General features: G+C 45.0%; 1 protein-coding gene across 1 annotated transcript in view; it reads right to left on the reverse strand.

Annotated features, from left to right (window-relative positions):
- SLC35F2 (solute carrier family 35 member F2) overlaps positions 1-17375 on the reverse strand; it is a gene marked incomplete at its 5' end in the record, with an annotated part of 48370 nt that overhangs the window by 13014 nt on the left and 17981 nt on the right. Inside the window, 5 exons of the mRNA XM_082248397.1 lie at positions 1209-1363; positions 9468-9520; positions 13048-13204; positions 15810-15969; positions 17100-17227. Of these exons, the coding sequence (XP_082104523.1) occupies positions 1209-1363; positions 9468-9520; positions 13048-13204; positions 15810-15969; positions 17100-17227 (653 nt within the window). The remainder of the gene's footprint in view (positions 1-1208; positions 1364-9467; positions 9521-13047; positions 13205-15809; positions 15970-17099; positions 17228-17375) is intronic.

The raw sequence follows: 17375 nt of genomic DNA on the forward strand, positions 1-17375 counted from the left end.
TGATAAAACAGTCTCTGCAAGTTGGAAAGAAGCGCTGCTCTCCTTGTCATATGTCCTGCCGCATGACGTCAGGAACCAGAACTATAAGCACAGTGTCAAGCGGATAAGTTCACCTGGCAGAAGTAAATCATTAGCTTTAGGGGTAGAGTGAACCACTGTGGGGTTGATATAAATCCGCTGCAACATCTGCAGAACCCCAGGGGACCTCTCATGGAATGCTACAGTTCAACGGAGCCCAAGGTGAGAAAGGCTGAGCTAAGGTATATGTCCATAGGTGGACATCATTTTTCCTTTCTCAGGGGTGTTCACCATTTTCTCTACTCTAGGGACAAGCTATAAAGCTAGCAGTCATTTACATTAGGCATAACTGTGCAATAGAGGATTGATCAACAAGTGGGACAGTCAGTTTTATGTAGGTTTGTCTTACTGATCCAGGTCCTTCTTTTATAAACCAGACAGATTCAGATTCAATATCTACTACTGGATTCAAGGTAACCTGAACAAAATCCTCTAATATAATCTAGTTTAAGTATCTACTTTGGTGTTTATATATTTTATTCACCACTAACGTTCAAACAAACATATTTCCTGACTATCGGCCTGTTCAATGCATAATTAAAACAGGTTATGTTCGTTCGGGTGCAGCTGCTAGTCGACAAAAGTTTTCCTGCGTGTATGTTTGACAGAAGTGGATTTAACTAATGAACTTCTGTCAGTGTGTGCCATACACAGAACGAACTTTGGTTGGTCTTACTGAACCAGAAGAATTTCAGCTTGCCCACGCCCAGCTTTTAGAAAGTTTAGTCAAAGACTCTACAACTAAGCTCCATTTGGAGCTCAGGTGGATGGAAATGCTGACATGCGAATAAAGTTTATTGGACAGGATATTAGATTCAACATTAGAGTTGTTTTAGGTCTTTGAAATAAATATGAAGCATCCTCTAGAGCAGTGATGGCGAACCTTGGCACCCCAGAAGTTTTGGAGCTACATTTCCCAAGATGCTCATGCACTATGCAGTGTAGTTGAGTATCATGGGAAATGTAGTTCCAAAACAACTGGGGTGCCAAGTTTCGCCATCACTGCTCTAGAGGGATACATTTGACCAATTTTCTGACATACCCTTTAAAAAGGGGGCAACACAGACAGACTGTTTCCATAATATACTGATAAATATTACAATAAACATTAGATTAAAGTGTTTACTGACCGTGTACCCAAAAAGAAAAAGGCCAAAGAAGAGGCTGTAGATGTCAGCCGTTAGGATACCCAGGTTGACGGAGGTGGCACTGCTGACTTTTATGACAAGTGGCATCACGCTGTACAGACAGAACATGCATATAGCAAAACCTGCAAACAGCAATCCTGCAATAAACACAAAAAAGACTGTTTAAAATGACAAAAAAATTAGCATAGGGAGAGGAAAATAGGGAGACCAGCAAACTCCTCTATTCAGGCAGTCCCCGGGTTACAAACATCCGACTTACAAACAGAAGGAGGCAACAGGAAGTGAAAGGAAATCTACCCCTAGGAAGGGACATTCACTCCTGTAAGGCTCCATGTACACGGGACGCTGGAAATGGCCGTTTAGGAGCAGTTGGGTGTTTTTTTCAGAAGCCCCTGAACCCATCTACATTTTATCTTATCTGTCCATGTATACCAGGTCGTTTACAGTCATTTGCAGGCAGTTGCGTTCAGGGACTGTTTTTAGAACGCAATTATTTGCATTCGAACGTGTGTTTCCCGGCGTTTCAAACGCACAAACGCGTCCGAACGCGATGACCCGTCGCGTTTTTCCATTTTAAAGGGGAATAATTTTTTTGACCTCTAGGAACGCTTCTAAACGCAAACGCCCGCAAACGCTGCTAAACGCGGGTACAAACGCGACCGAACGGACGTTTCAAACATCCTAAAAATTCCAGCATTCAAAGGGACTTTTAACAACGTCCCGTGTACATGGAGCCTAAGAGTTATTATGGGGAAAAGGTGTTTCCATGGAAGCTTTATCACCAATCCTTGTTTTCACAACAACCCAAAATTTTCAAAATCCAATTGTCACCGGGACAGAAAGTGAGGTGAAATCTTCTAAATAGGGGCACAGACAGCGAAACAAATGTTATAGGGGTGTTAACCCTTCCCTATGTTCTCCCAAAAAAATAAAAAAATAAAAATAAAACACTTTAAAAACTGGATTTTTGTCTTACTGTAAAATCCTTTTCTCTGGAGGTCCACTGACGGACACAGCTCCATGTTATCTAGACCCTTGGGCTTATTCTGCTCTCTTTAGGAGTAGGACTAGGCAGAATCAATATTGGCTACGCTCCTGAGGCAGTCCCAGGGGGTATACCATCACTTCCTGCTATAGAACTTCAGTTAACAAGCAGTGTCAGAATACATAACTCAACCCAACGAAGGGGCGGGTGCTGTGTCCATCAGTGAACCTCAGAGAAAAGCATTTTACGTAAGACAAAAATCCAGTTCTCTCTTTCGTTCACCGACGGTCACAGCTCCATGTCTTCTAGACCCTTGGGATGTCCCAAAGCAGTATAACCATGAGGAGTGGGAAAACACAGCAATACATATAATTCCCAACAAGGCTAAACATAGCCAACCAGGTAAAACAGGAGCTCAACACCAGGAAAAAAAAAAAAAAAATACACCCTCAAGAGGCGGGAGCCTCTAACTGCAGCCTGCAAAACTTTGCAGCCAAAAACCGCATCTGAAGATGCAAGTACATCCACCTTATAAAACTTTGTGAATGTGTGTACAGAGGACAACGTAGCCGCCTTGCACACCTGAACCACTGACACCTGATGATGGAAGGCCCAGGAGGCACTAAGCGCCCTCGTAGAATGCGCCTTGACAGGGAAAGGAAGAACCTGACCCTTAATAGAATAGGCCTGCACCACCGTCTGCCTGATCCATCTAGGAATGGTCGCAGCAGTTGCGGCCTGTCCCTTACGAGGTCCATCTGTAAGAACAAACAAAAAATCGTATTTCCGAATCGGCTCAGTCACCGCCAGGTACACCTGAATTGCCCTAACTACATTCAAGGAATGTAGAGCAATTTCTTTAGGATGTTTTGGCTTAGGACATAAGGACAGCAACACAATATTTTCATTCAAATGAAACCCCGAGACAACCTTAGGAAGAAACGCCTGACAGGGTCGTAACACCACTTTGTCCCTGTGAACCGCCAGGTAAGGTGACCGACAGGACAATGCAGTCAACTCCCGACACCCTACGCGCAGCAGTAATAGCAACCAAAAAGGCCACCTTCTGCGACAGAGTGAGCAAAGGAGGATCACTAATTTTTTATAAGGGAGGCTTTTGAAGTACCGACAGTACCAAATTGAAATCCCACGGGAGATACCAAGGATCGCACTGCAGGAGTCAGATGGTGATTACCCTGCACAAAATTGTGAACCAAGGACTTCGCCACCAACGACCTTTTGAAAAATATAGCCAAAGTGGAAATCTGCCCCTTGATGGTGCCCAGAGCCAAACGTTGATCTACACCTTGTTGTAGAAACTCCAACAGGCAAGACACAGAAAAAGGAACGGGGAGAAAACTCCAGAGACTCAAACCAAGTAATGTACGCCTTTCAAATTCGATGATAAACCTTCCTGGAGGTAGATTTTCCAGCTTTAAACAGCATAGGATTCACCTACTCCAACAGCCCTCTGTCCTTCAGCACCAAGCTTTCAATAGCCAGGTTGTTAAAGCCAGCGACTGTAAAGCAGGATGGAAGATTGGTCCCTGCGACAGACGATCTTCCCTGGGAAATTTCCAAGGGACGTCTACTACCAGCCTTACCAGGCCTGCGTACCAAGACTGGTGAGGCCAGTCTGGTGCCACCAGAATGACTTGAGTCCCTTCTACTTCGATTCTGCGTAGCAGTCTCGACAGAAGTTGTATTGGAGGAAAAGCGTAAATCAGACGATACTGACCCCAAGGGGCCACTAGGGCATCTGCGGCGTTGGCCAGAGGATCCCGAGACCTTGAGACAAACCACTGCACCTTCCTGTTGAGACGGAAGGCCAACAGGTTTACATCGGGGGTCCTCCATCAGAGACACAGCTGATGAAACACCTCCGGGTGAAGAGACCATTCTCCCTGATCCAACAACTGTTGACTGAGATAGCTTGCAAATTCCCTACCCCTGGAATGTGCACAGCAGAGAGGGCGGGAACATATAGTTCTGCCCACCTCAGGATGCCTGCTACTTCCCGGGCCGTCAGGGCACTCTTTGTGCCCCCTTGACAATTGACATATGCCACAGCCATAGCATTGTCCGAATGTATCCTCACTGGGCATCCCTGCAGACAATGCGTCCACTAGGACAGACAAAGTCTGATCGCCCAAATCTCCAGTAGGTTGATCGGCAGACTGGACTCCTTGAGTCCAAGCACCTTGGGCCGAGTACACTCCCAAGACACCTCCCCACCCAGACAGACTGGCATCCACGAAAATCACTGTCCAATACAGGGGAAGAAGGAAGAAAGGAATTTTCCCAGGCGATGCGCCGGGGAGCGAAGCCACCATATCAGAAACCCCCCTCGTACCCAGACTTAACAGGAGCAGATCGTCCAATGACAGCGGATCCTTGTTCCATTTGGCCAGAATCTCTCTTTGCAGAGGTCTGGTATGGAACTGAGCAAACAGAACCACCTCGCAGGTGGAAACAATCAGACCCAGCACTTGCACGCAAGTCCTGAGGGAAGACCGATACGTGTGGAAGAAACACCCGGGCAGACGCTGAATCCAGCATTAAAACCAAGTAGTCCAGCTTGGTGGACGGAGTCAAAAGCAATTTCTGAAAATTCAGTGTCCATTTGAACGCCTGTAGAGTTTGCACAGTAATGTCCAAGTCGACTTTTAGAGCCGAAAGCGACTCGCACGCAGAAGCAAATCATCCAGCTAACCTAGTACTGCGATCCCATCTGCCAAAGCAAGGCCAGCACCGGGGCCAAAACCTTTGTGAATACCCGAGTAGCTGAAGCGAGACCAAAAGGTAACACCACTTATTGATAATGCTCCTCGCCCACGGTAAAACAAAGGAAACGCTGATGCCCGACATATATTGGAATATGAAGGTCAGCATCCTTGAAATTGATAGAAGCCACCAAAAGATCCCCTTGATGAAGGAAAGCTACTACCGTGCAGATGTACTCCATCCGAAATTTCTGTACCCACACAAAGTGGTTCAGAGCCTTGAAGTCCAAGATCAGGCGAACCTTGCCTTCCTTCCTGGAAAAGGTAAACGGGTTTGAATAAAAACCTTGAAAACATTCCGAATTGAAACCGGCACAATGACCCCTTGTGCTAACAGGTCCTGTTGTGCCCCATAAAGGCCTTGCAGCCAATCGTGAGACAGGTGTAAGTTGGAAGGAAAGAACCTTGCGGGTGAGGGCGCCCCTTCAGGCTGGAGAAGGCTTGTCTGCAGAACCAGTAGTGCCTGCTTTTGACTTACCATTTCAGGGTCTCTTGAAACCTCCTGCAAATTTATGGGTGGGTCTCGAACCCTTTTCCTGCGATCCAGACGGACGAAAGGGCTGCTTGTGAGCCGAGAAAGAAAGGACCACGTTTACAATGAGGTTCCTTGCCCCTAGCAACCTGCATAAGGAATGTCCTTTTATCTCCCATAAGGCCCTTAATGATCTCCTCCACAGAGGCACCAAATAAACGGTCACCTACAAAAGGTAGATCAGTCAGCACCTTTGTAGAAGCCTGGTCAGCCGACCAGTACTTCAACCAAATTATGCGGTGAAGAATCACCGCTGTCACAGATACCCTGCCAGCCAGGGGTGCCGCATCCAAAGACGCATTACAAACGTACTGTAGCCCCTGGATCAACTGATCCGCAAGCTCCAGAGGGTGTTGACCCCATTCCAGATCCTGGCGTAAAATCTTTGCCCATTCTGTTAAGATATGGGATACCAAGGTGATAGCAAACACTGTTCTCAACATTGAACCTGCCATGGTGAAAAGGTAACGGACTAGAGCCTCAGTTGTCTTGTCCAGCGGATCCTTAAAAGATGGGAGAATCCTTCACGGGCAAAAGTGTGGCCCGATTTAGCCTGGAAACCTGAGAGTCCACCTACGGTGGAACCGTTAGTTTCTTCATACGAGACTCCTCGATATCTCCTAGCGAAACACATAGGTATTCCAACCATGCATTTCGGGGTACCCCACTGACTAGTGACAATCTCGTCAAAATAGGCAGGAAAGGGGAACACCTAAGTCACCTTGGAAGATCTGCGAGTGCCAAACTGCACCAGCGTCGCCGATTTAGCATCAGCTGAGTCCTCCAACTTTAAAGTTTCCCGCACAGACACAAATCAATGCCTCCACCAGTGCTTTTTCATGCGTGGCTGCAGAGGAGGAGGATACATCCTCACTGTTAGAGTACTTAGAGTGAGTGGACGCAGACCCAGACTCTAAGGAGGCAGAGGATACAGGTGAAGGCGGGGGGCGCTTCTTGCTAGGCCGCCTTTGCAGGGCCAAATCAACCTTTTACACAAGTGACTGCAGGGCCGCCGTCATGGCTGCCAGGGAAGACTGAGACCCAGAGGGTCCCGCAGCTTCAAGGAGTGGATCAGGTGGGGATATACATTCCATGGGCTCCATGGTTAAATTTGAGCCGCACAGCACAAAAGAAAAAAAAACCTGTGCACCGCTCGGAGCGGATATCAGCGCACCCGTAGCACTGTATATAGCAGAGGAAGGATTGCACACCCACAGAGACTCACCACCCCAGAGCTGGAGAGCGCCAAACAGCCTGCCACACTGCGATCAAAGAGGAAGCGCTGAAGCAGATACTAGAGGCCCCCGCTGCACGTCACCGTACAGGACCACAAGAAAATGGCCGCCGCTATAGATTACACAGGGAAACCCAAAACATGGCCACCGGACTACACAAAAATGTCCGCCGAGGCTAGTGAAAACCATCCACAGCAAAAAATGGTGGTGCCGCGCAGGACGCGAGACCCCAGGGAAGTAACAGGCCCAGCAGGAGGGAGCCCCCCAGAAATCCCTAAAAAGGGGGCCGCCAGCGGCACACACCCACCACCCTTCGGCCCAGCACCAAATTAGCCCCCCCACCCCCCAAAAAAAACAACCACCTGTGCAGCCTAAAATGGGACTAGAGAAAAGGACAGGGGCAGGTGAGGATGACCAGGCAGGGAAAACCTCGCTACGGAGAGGGGGGGAGAACGGGAGGAGAAGAAGGACACAGGGGAGGCCTACCATCCCCAGGGAGGGCCCGCAACAACCCCAGCAATTCCCAGAGAAAAGAGGGGGGACACTACTCACCACACTTTGGCGTTAGGCGGGCACCACTCCTGGCAGTCCACCGCACCATCTTGGAATGGGGGTGCTGTGGCCAGAGGCACACTGTGACTCTGATCGTGACCGTTGTCATGACCAGGGCTATGTGACCCCGCAAGGTGTTATACTCGCCGGCCACCCCCCTAACCTAGCGAGGAGCTAATAGTTGGGTCACGCTCGCAGCCCAGACTGGAATAACCATAAGGATCTAGGATATCCAGTGTGTCGCCCAGTCCAGCAGTTGATTGTAGTTCACACAGGAACGAAAAAATAACAAAGAGAAAAGAAAAAATTCCATTTAAAAAAGGGGGAAAAAAAAATGCCAGAACCGCAGATCTCAGCAGAAAGCCAGGCCCGTACTCCTGACTAGGCAAAGAAAACTGAAGTCCTAAAGCGGGAAGTGATGGTATGCCCTCTGGGACTGCTTTAGCGGCATAGCCAAAATAGTTTCCCCCTAGTCCTACTCCTGGAGAGAGAGCAGCATAAGCCCAAGGGTCTAGAAGACATGGAGCTGTGTCCGTCAGGGAATAAAAAAAAATATTTTTTCTTGGCTGCAACTAAACTTAAAACATTTACCTGTTCTGACTTACATACAAATTCAATTTAAGAACAAACCTACAGACCCTATCCTGTTTGTAACCCAGGGACTGCCTGTAACTATAGGAAGATGAACCCTGCAGATATCCTTTTGCTCATGGGGGCTGGGGATAGACATTACAAATATCCTTGTAACGGAACCTCGACCCACACTGTGTTTGTGGGCTTCCATCAGTTGTGGGCTTCCTTTAGTCTGAACATAGATATCAGATATTTCAGCCGCCCCCATACAAAGCTAGCTGACCAACACAGCTTGTATGCATATGATAACATCAACTATTTTATTGAACAGTCTCACACAATTTATACACACACATGAGGACATCCCCCTCCTGATCAAATTTCCCCATCAGGTCACGTGCCTGATTACATTATCATATGCCGATGAGATTGTATACAGAAATAGAATTAACCTGAACTAATTATCTAGCCATCTGGACAGAAACAATATGGGAGTTCATTAACAATTAACAATGAAACAGACAGGCTTAACAGAAAACACATCACACCTTAATACACAGACAATAGGAAGAGACCACCAGTGACAGACTGTCCGTCTCTGACATTGAAGAACGTGGAACAGAGGCCAATGTGATTAGCTCTTTCAATGAACATGTTCAGAATCAAACAGGCCAGAAATAGTTCTCATATGTTCCTTGAGATATATGGTTGATAAATATTACTGTCCCATTTGAAGTAAAACTATATTCTTAGTGTCCCTTAATTAGCTGTTCATTTCCTTGTTTACCCTGTGTCCCTAATAGTCACAGGGGGACTTACACATAAGAGGGGCCTAGGGAGCTGAGACAGGGATTTCCCAACCTCTCCTAGGTAAGCAGCTGGGTTCCACAGCCCCCCTCACAATCCTTCTGCCTATGCAGGGGAAGATGGAGAACACTAGAGACATCCTTTTGCCCATAGGGGCTGGGGATAGAAATTACAAATATCCCTGTGCCTATGCAGGGGAGACGGAGAACCCTGCAGACATCCTTGTGCCTGTGGGGGGAGGGAATGGGGGATGCAGACATCCTTGTTCCTGTAAATATGGCAGAAAAATAACCCTGCAGACAACCCTATGAAAATGGAATGGGAGAACTGGTCAACATCCTTGTGCCCATGGAGAAGGGAGGAGGAGAACCCTATATCTATGGAGAGGGGAGAACCCAACAGAGATACCTGTGCCTATGGAACCTTGCAGATATCCCGGCAGACATCCCTGCACCCACCTATCTTGGAAAAAAATAGCAATATTATCTAGAAAATCCAACCCCAATCCACACTGCCCAGAAAAAGATTTATCCAGTATGTGTGTGCAGTACTTGGGATACAAATGTAGACAGACATAAGAACATTGCTCAATCCCACTTTAACTGCCTGCATCATGTGAACTTTCTCACAGTTGTCAGCACATTAAATTCCTTAGCAATTCATTATTCTAAATCCTTTGAAACTCATCATATGCTAAAGCCAAGGGAAGAGTGCAGTTGTAGAATATTCTATGCTCTATTCTTACCATGAGTGTATAATGAATAAGTTACGTACCCACTTGCCATTCCCACTGGATGTTGCCTATGGCATTGTATTCAACAACCATGCTGAAGATGAAAAAAAAAAAAAAAGTGTGAAAACAAAAAAGGTACATGTTCAGACACCAACAGTTAGCAGAATTGTGCATGTGGTGATACCTTACAGGTCTGGATAAGCAGAAAACTGTAGAAAATGCTGACATCTTAATAGAGATCCAAGCATTTTAAATATACCGGACTATACTAAAAGGATTTTCACCTGTGATTAACTCCCATCGCCATATTCCAGTATGTAGGTATTACCTATATGCACTCATACATTTAAAAATTTTACAAAAATGGGACCCTTTTCTTCTGCAGCATCAACCAGCGTCACTCTGGTTGTCAGTCTCAAATGGCTGATGCACCGCACATGTATTAATCCACACAGCTTCCTCCTAAGGCAAACCCCAGCCTACTTAAGGAAAGCCAATCCAAGAGTACTACCTCCTAGATTCTACCAAGTTGCATACCATTGGCTCTGTATTGGGACAGCTTTCTGGCAGGTTAGCTCAGGTGGGTTTGGACTACGATCAGAACATGGCTGAGCTCATTGCTATTCTGCACCTGTAAAATGTGACATGACATCTGATGGGAGTTGCTTTTTCCTGTGATATGCTCTGATCAGTTATGGTTTTCTAACTGTGTTTTTATCTACAATTTGCTACATTAAAATGTGCTTTATCTATGCTATCTAATGCACTATGTTTGCTTTCTCTGTTACCTTTAAGTCTAGTACACACATGTACTACACTATGTAATTACCTTTAAGTCTAGTACACACATGTACTACACTATGCAATTATTTATGAATTTATTTTAATGCGAATTATTGTGTGCACCTGGTAATTTATGTTTACACAACCAATTAGCAAGCGCTATAGGTAGCCCCCAATTTGAGGCTATACACTTTTCACCCCACACTTTATACTATAGCAGCTGCTCATTTTCACATTTACAATCTTACTCTTTACAATCTTTATTTATAAGCAACCTCAACCCATTTGGTGCGAGGGATATACTCCCAGTATATTCACCCCCCCACTCTAGTACACACAGGCCGAATGTTTGGCGGCATCCGCTGGTTCAATATAAACCAATGGCTCAGAGCATTGACCGTAGTGTTCTGGCAAGGAGCCGTCCCCCTGTCAGAACACAATAAAACAGCAGGGGAGATTGCTGTACTAACGTATAGTTAGTACAGAGGTTTCTCCTAAGTGATCAGGTTTTTTTCATTCAGCCCTGCTGGGTTGAATGAAAGAAAAAAAAAAAAAACTACTAGTGTGTACAAGGTTTTAGCCCCTACTCACACCTGTATGATTTTACATACATCGGTCAATGACAATGCACAAGAAGATTACCATTATTTTGCTGGGGCCCATTCACACCCGTGTGCTTCCCCTCGGTGTGTATTTGCTAAAAAATACAGGTACCAGTAAAGCATGGCTCACTTGCAAAACGGAACACAACAAGTGTATTAATGTATCTTGTTCAGTGTGCCAACACATGATTGAGAGTGAGCCAAAAAAAGTGCAAAGTAGATTTTCTCTGCATTTACATCATTGTATAAGAACTTTGCAGTTGTCTCCTGAGTTTTACAACTAGAAACAAAGTTTTAACTTGATTTACATAAAGAACACACCAGAATAAGGATCGCTTTTATTTTTAAAATATAAATTGCTGTAAGATTTTAAAATGAACCACATAACTAAAATAAAAGATCCATATCCTTGTGAAGCAAGTCTAATATATGAATGCCTAAAAGGTCATTGAATATTCTCTCTATCACGTGTTGCACTGTAGCCCTGAAGAAGGTACATCTATATACAAAACACATGGTGGGAATGTCTTCCTAATGATTCACATAAAAATCTGTAGTCAAACTGTAACTCTCTTCAGATGACATTGCCATCTTTATGTCCATAGGCCAATCGCTTTGCTTGATGAAAGCACTCTCAGATATATCTTGACAGCAGACAGAATGGTCATTACGAGTCACTGGAGATCAAAGGTAACTCCAACCATATTAGGATGAACATGTGAGGTTAAATGTGAGCACTAGGATCAGTGAAATCATTGCTTACGATTAAGAAAAAAAAAATAGAAAAATGATTTCCCATTTAGATGTGTTGATCATTTCTAAAGATCCTCCTGATTTTTATGTGAATCATTAGGAAGACATTCCCACCATGTGTTTTGTATATAGATGTACCTTCTTCAGGGCTACAGTGCAACACGTGATAGAGAGAATATTCAATGACCTTTCTAGGCATTCATATATTAGACTTGCTTCACAAGGATATGAATCTTTTATTTTATCTATGTGGTTCATTTTAAAATCTTAGAGCAATTCCTTTTTTAAGAATAAAATATATTTATTCTGGTGTGTTCTCTATGTAAATTAAGTTAAAACTTTGTTTCTTGGAGCTTAAAGAGGACATATCAGAATGAAATATTAGAAGTCTGCATGAATATATTAAGCCTCATTGACATGTGAAAGGGCCATTTATTTATGTGACTTGAGCTGCTAGGTGCTGCATGCAGGCAGACCATGTAGTGTATGGTGACGGAGTAACTGCAGGAATGGGTGGCTGCACGACCACTATGTGCGTTCAGGGCTGTTCACCTGCACCCCTGTCAAAATTAGGATTAGCGGTTGTTTCCATGCAAGTGATGCATCCTCATACACTTACATGGGCTGCCAGCACACAGCACCTTCTGGCTCAAGCTGCATAAACAAACAGATCATTTGCAATCCATGGGCCTCAGCACCAAAGTAATAAGTCCTTCCTGGACTCACAATTTTCAGTAACAGTCAAAGAAAAAAATAATTTGCATTTTATCGTTGGAACAGAAAACTCCAGTCAAGAGACCATAAAGGAGGCTGAGAGGATTCAACCGCCTATCCATGTTATTCATTCCCAGAGGTCTGTGAATGGAAGAAATACAACTAATGACAGCGTTTGCGACTGTTGGCTTGTAGTTCTCAATGAACTACCCAGACGCTGTTGAGCACTCTTCCTGGGAGTGTGTAACTGCCTGCCCATATGAGGTACAAGCAGATGGTTACACTGACAGTCTGCAGGAGTCCTGCATGGCACCCGCGATCCCCCGGGTGCAATGCTTTCCAGGGTCCAAGTTTAAAAAATAATAATAAACGCATATTTTTTTAACCTGCAAAATGATGTGCATTTATTTTTTTACAAAAGTGAACTTATCTTTTAAATTAATGTCAATGGCTTATTTTTCATGACAGCTATTATATCCAATGGACATTCCCCAAAAAAATGACCTGTTGGATGTACTTGAGGACTGAGGTTGGGGGTCCACTGACTTATACCGTACACTGCAGCAACTTTCTGGTAAGTCACAGCATAAAAGTCTAAAATGAGTCACTTGTGTATATAACCGAGGCTACTGCAAAGAGGTTTACGTCATTCATTCTCCAAGATCACAGATCAGGAATGATGACTGACCAAGCAATGCTGTAGAGACAATAGCATAGCTTCTGCCCAAAAGTAATATTATGACAGTTATGTCAACTATCAGACTCTTACAGCTGTATCCCACTGACGAATGTTCCAAAGAGGCCCAACATTCCCAGGAACTCCTCCCGGGTCAGGTTCTTCACCACATACTCCTCAGTCACATTAGAAACTGCATACAGGCATGCTGCCACGATAACCAGAGCGTCTCCGATCAACATGTCAGCGGCTGCAAAAAAAAAAAAAGATCAAACTTAATCATATTCGTTTGCACACTTGATGCAGAAAAAAACATGCATGAAAAGATTCCGTGTACATGTTACTTTATACAGAATGTATTGGTAACAGAAAATCCACACATTACAAGCTAAATCTGTATATTCCACCCACTTTAGTCAGCATAAATAAATCTCTGATAAAGACATTATTCGTCATTGCTGGAAATTACTTTTTCTTCATCAGTATGGCCACATACAGCCAAAAGCAAGCTAAAAAAGAGTATACAGTAAAGCCCCGCTCCATCGCGGTTCAGTTTTTGCGGTCCCGGTATATTGCGTTTTTTTTTGTAATGTTATTTTACACGTACAGTGACAGTAAAAAAAAAAAAACATGCCTACAATGCATTTTAATAGGGTTTTTCTATTTTGTGGATTTTCACTTTTCACGGCTGGGTCCGTAACACCCGCAATGGAGGGGGGTTTACTGTATCTGCTTTATTCTCTGTAGCGGATAAAAGCAGATAATAGTGACTCTAAAAACAGTTCCCTGTACTATGAGCAAATTATGTTTTTTTTAAATTGCAAAGTCTGGTCTTACAAGATTTTAGGCATTGAAGACTTGAAAGGTCAGTCCTCAGTCAAAAAGCATGATGGACACAGGGCATGGGAAGGACACTGGCACTGTGATTCCCATTTATACTCTTAAGCAGACATGTCAGGATGAGGATTTTTGGGGCGTATTCAGTCTACTTACTCCTTCCTTTTGGCCTTGGGCCAGTGTAAAGATTTTAAATGAAGGAGATCCCAGTCTTTTCTATTATGGCATGTGATCTTTCACAGTTTAGCAATTTAAAATCTTTTAGTATGCTGATCCCTAACAAAGAGCTGTACCAGTATTTAATTACATTTATTAAATACTGGTACAGTTCTTAAAAAAATTAAAATTTATAAAAAAAATTAAAATAAAAAAAAGGCCACAGCTACAAATACTGTAGCTGCTGACTTTTAAATAGTAGAATTTACCGGTCCAGGGAGCCCGCAATGTCGGCACCGGAACGCTGCGCTTTGTAATTGGCCCAGTGGCGGCGGGGGAAGGAAGGGGGCCAAACTTCTGAGGGACAGCGTTGCGGCGCTGTCTCACAGGAAGTGGGGAAGGGTACCTGTCAAAAACAGGTACCCGTTCCCCCATTGCCCTTTTGAGTGGAACTCCGCTTTAAGGATGTGCATATGAAAATGTGCCACTGCAAAATACCGTATTTATCGGCGTATAACACGCACTTTTTCCTCCTAAAATGGAGGGCAAAGCACAAGTGCGTGCTATACGCCGATATAGTAAAAAAAAAAAAAGCAAGCCGGGCAGTGCTCAGAGGAAGGGGAGGGGGGCGAGCCGGGCAGAGCAGAAGGAAGGATGAGCGGCTGCTGTCATAGGAAGTCCCGCCTCCTATGATAGACAGCATAGTGGCCCAATGCCGGGACACGGGACGTGTGACGTCTATCATAGGCGCCGGGACATCAGATGACAGCGGCGGCTCGTACTCGCTTCTCCTCGCACGGCCCGCCCCCCCCTCTACCTCAGCGCTGCCTGTTTTTTAAAAAAAAAATATATGAGCGATCTGTTGAATATATGGGCGAACTGTTGAATATATGGGGGACACTGCGCCGGCAAGGCTGCATTGGGGACACTGCATTGGCTAGGCTGCATTGGGGACACTGCATTGGCTAGGCTGCATTGGGGACACTGCGCCGGGGAGGCTGCATTGATGGACACTGCGCCGGGGAGGCTGCATTGATGGACACTGCGCCGGGGAGGCTGCATTGATGGACACTGCGCCGGGGAGGCTGCATTGATGGACACTGCGCCGGGGAGGCTGCATTGATGGACACTGCGCCGGGGAGGCTGCATTGATGGACACTGCGCCGGGGAGGCTGCATTGATGGACACTGCGCCGGGGAGGCTGCATTGATGGACACTGCGCCGGGGAGGCTGCATTGATGGACACTGCGCCGGGGAGGCTGCATTGATGGACACTGCGCCGGGGAGGCTGCATTGATGGACACTGCGCCGGGGAGGCTGCATTGATGGACACTGCGCCGGGGAGGCTGCATTGTTGGACACTGCGCCGGGGAGGCTGCATTGATGGACACTGCGCCGGGGAGGCTGCATTGATGGACACTGCGCCGGGGAGGCTGCATTGATGGACACTGCGCCGGGGAGGCTGCATTGATGGACACTGCGCCGGGGAGGCTGCATTGATGGACACTGCGCCGGGGAGGCTGCATTGATGGACACTGCGCTGGGGAGGCTGCATTGATGGACACTGCGCTGAGGAGGCTGCATTTATGGGAACAGGTAAGACTGCATTTGATTAAAAAAAATAGAGTTCAATGCTATTTAAAATTTTAAGCTTTTTTTCCTAACATTTTCCTCCTAAAATGTGAGGTGCGTCTTATACGCCGATAAATACAGTACCTAAAATGTAAATACCGCATCAATATTATTTTCAAGTACTCTTTATTTATAATATAAAATATATAACTGTTCCCCTTTAATCATGCTACTCAAAAGTGAAGCTTGACTTGGCAGCACAAAGAAATTTTTCCTATTAGGTGTCTGACCTGTGCCGCTCTCTCTTCCAGACATAAAATCTGCTCCGACCATGGTGCCAACTCCCAACAGACAGACCACAACAGCAATGTAGTGGATTAGTTTGTATCTTGAGCGAAGGATAAACCATGAGAGAACCATCAGTACGGGGATCCCGACACAGTCCAGAAGCTATATGGCAAAAAAAAAAAAAAAGTAGAAAAAATAAAAAATAAGAAAAGAATAAAAACACCAGGCTGGATAATTGCAATATGCTCTGAGTGCAGCACTTCCCGGATCACTGTACATTTGCGGGGGGGAACGAACATACCCCGACCGTGCAGCCGTGAACTTGTTTTAAGCCTTAGACTGACATAAAATACTGGACAAGTCCCTGGCAGTCAAAGGGGGGGGGGGGGGGGGGGGGTCTATTTAAAACTGATATTTCAGTATTTGGCAGATACTGGAACGTTGACACCATCTACTTGTATCTCTCAAGGACTCTTCTAAATGTCTTATTCACTTTATAAAATGCACTATACACCAGTAACGTCATACGTTATTCCGTTTTTTTTTTTTCCCCTTTCCACTGTAAGAATGCACTGAAGCTGATTGGCTGCATGTACTGATTGAACAAAAATCTAACACCAGTCCCGCTCAAAAGGAATTAATCTTCAGTAATAATGGCCATTGATGGATCGAAATTTGGCTGGTCCCTGCTGAAATTGATGAATTTTCATCCTTTTATGGACAGCTTCAGGGAGACAAGAAATACGGTACGGAACAGAACAATAGCTTTAAAGTTGAGGAATGGCAATTTTTACATAGTTCCATTGATCCAGCTTGGACCAATATAAATATGTATGTGCCATACCTGTAGGATCCCTGTGGACGCAGGAAATCACTGTAGTAGACAACATTATTCCAGTGATCCCCACTAGCTTCTGGGTCCCCTGCTGAGCGGCTGCTTTGCTGCATGGTGAACACAGGAGGTAGCTTGCTCAGCACAGGCACAATTCAGAGAAAACGCGGTATTTTCTCAATAAATGCTCTGTTGATGTGAAGATTGTGACATCACCACCCCCACCTCGTTCATCCAGAGGATGATTTGCATTCATTGAGACAATACAAAGTATTCTGCGAAAAAAAAAAAAAAAAAGTTAAATAGGTTATAAAAATGGGAATTTAGCTGCAACAAAAAGCTCTTCCTTCACAAACTGACATAGGCGTCCCATTGGGTATTTGTGCACAGAAATTAAAAAAATACTAAATATGCAACATAAAGAAATAAGTCAAACCACACATCCACTGTCGTTTCTTACCTGGACACTAGTAAGGGTAGTAAACTGGTAGGCTTTCACAATGCAGTAGTTGGCTTCCACATCGACAATACCAAGAAGAAGATACTTCCACCACTTGTGTCTCACTATGTACAGAAGCCCGTTCTCGCCTGTTCCAGACAGAAGCAATGGAAATGGTCGGCTAGTGTATTACATAATAGGATTAGGTCACAAAACTATTCTACACAGCTGGTTAGCGTGGTCTACTCAAGCAATGCCAAGATAAAAAAAGAACTGTATCATCTTATAGCAAACCTT

This window comes from Pelophylax lessonae, assembly GCF_965119305.1.
Source record: "Pelophylax lessonae genome assembly, chromosome: 2".
In the NCBI taxonomy this organism is placed as follows: Eukaryota; Metazoa; Chordata; class Amphibia; order Anura; family Ranidae; genus Pelophylax; species Pelophylax lessonae.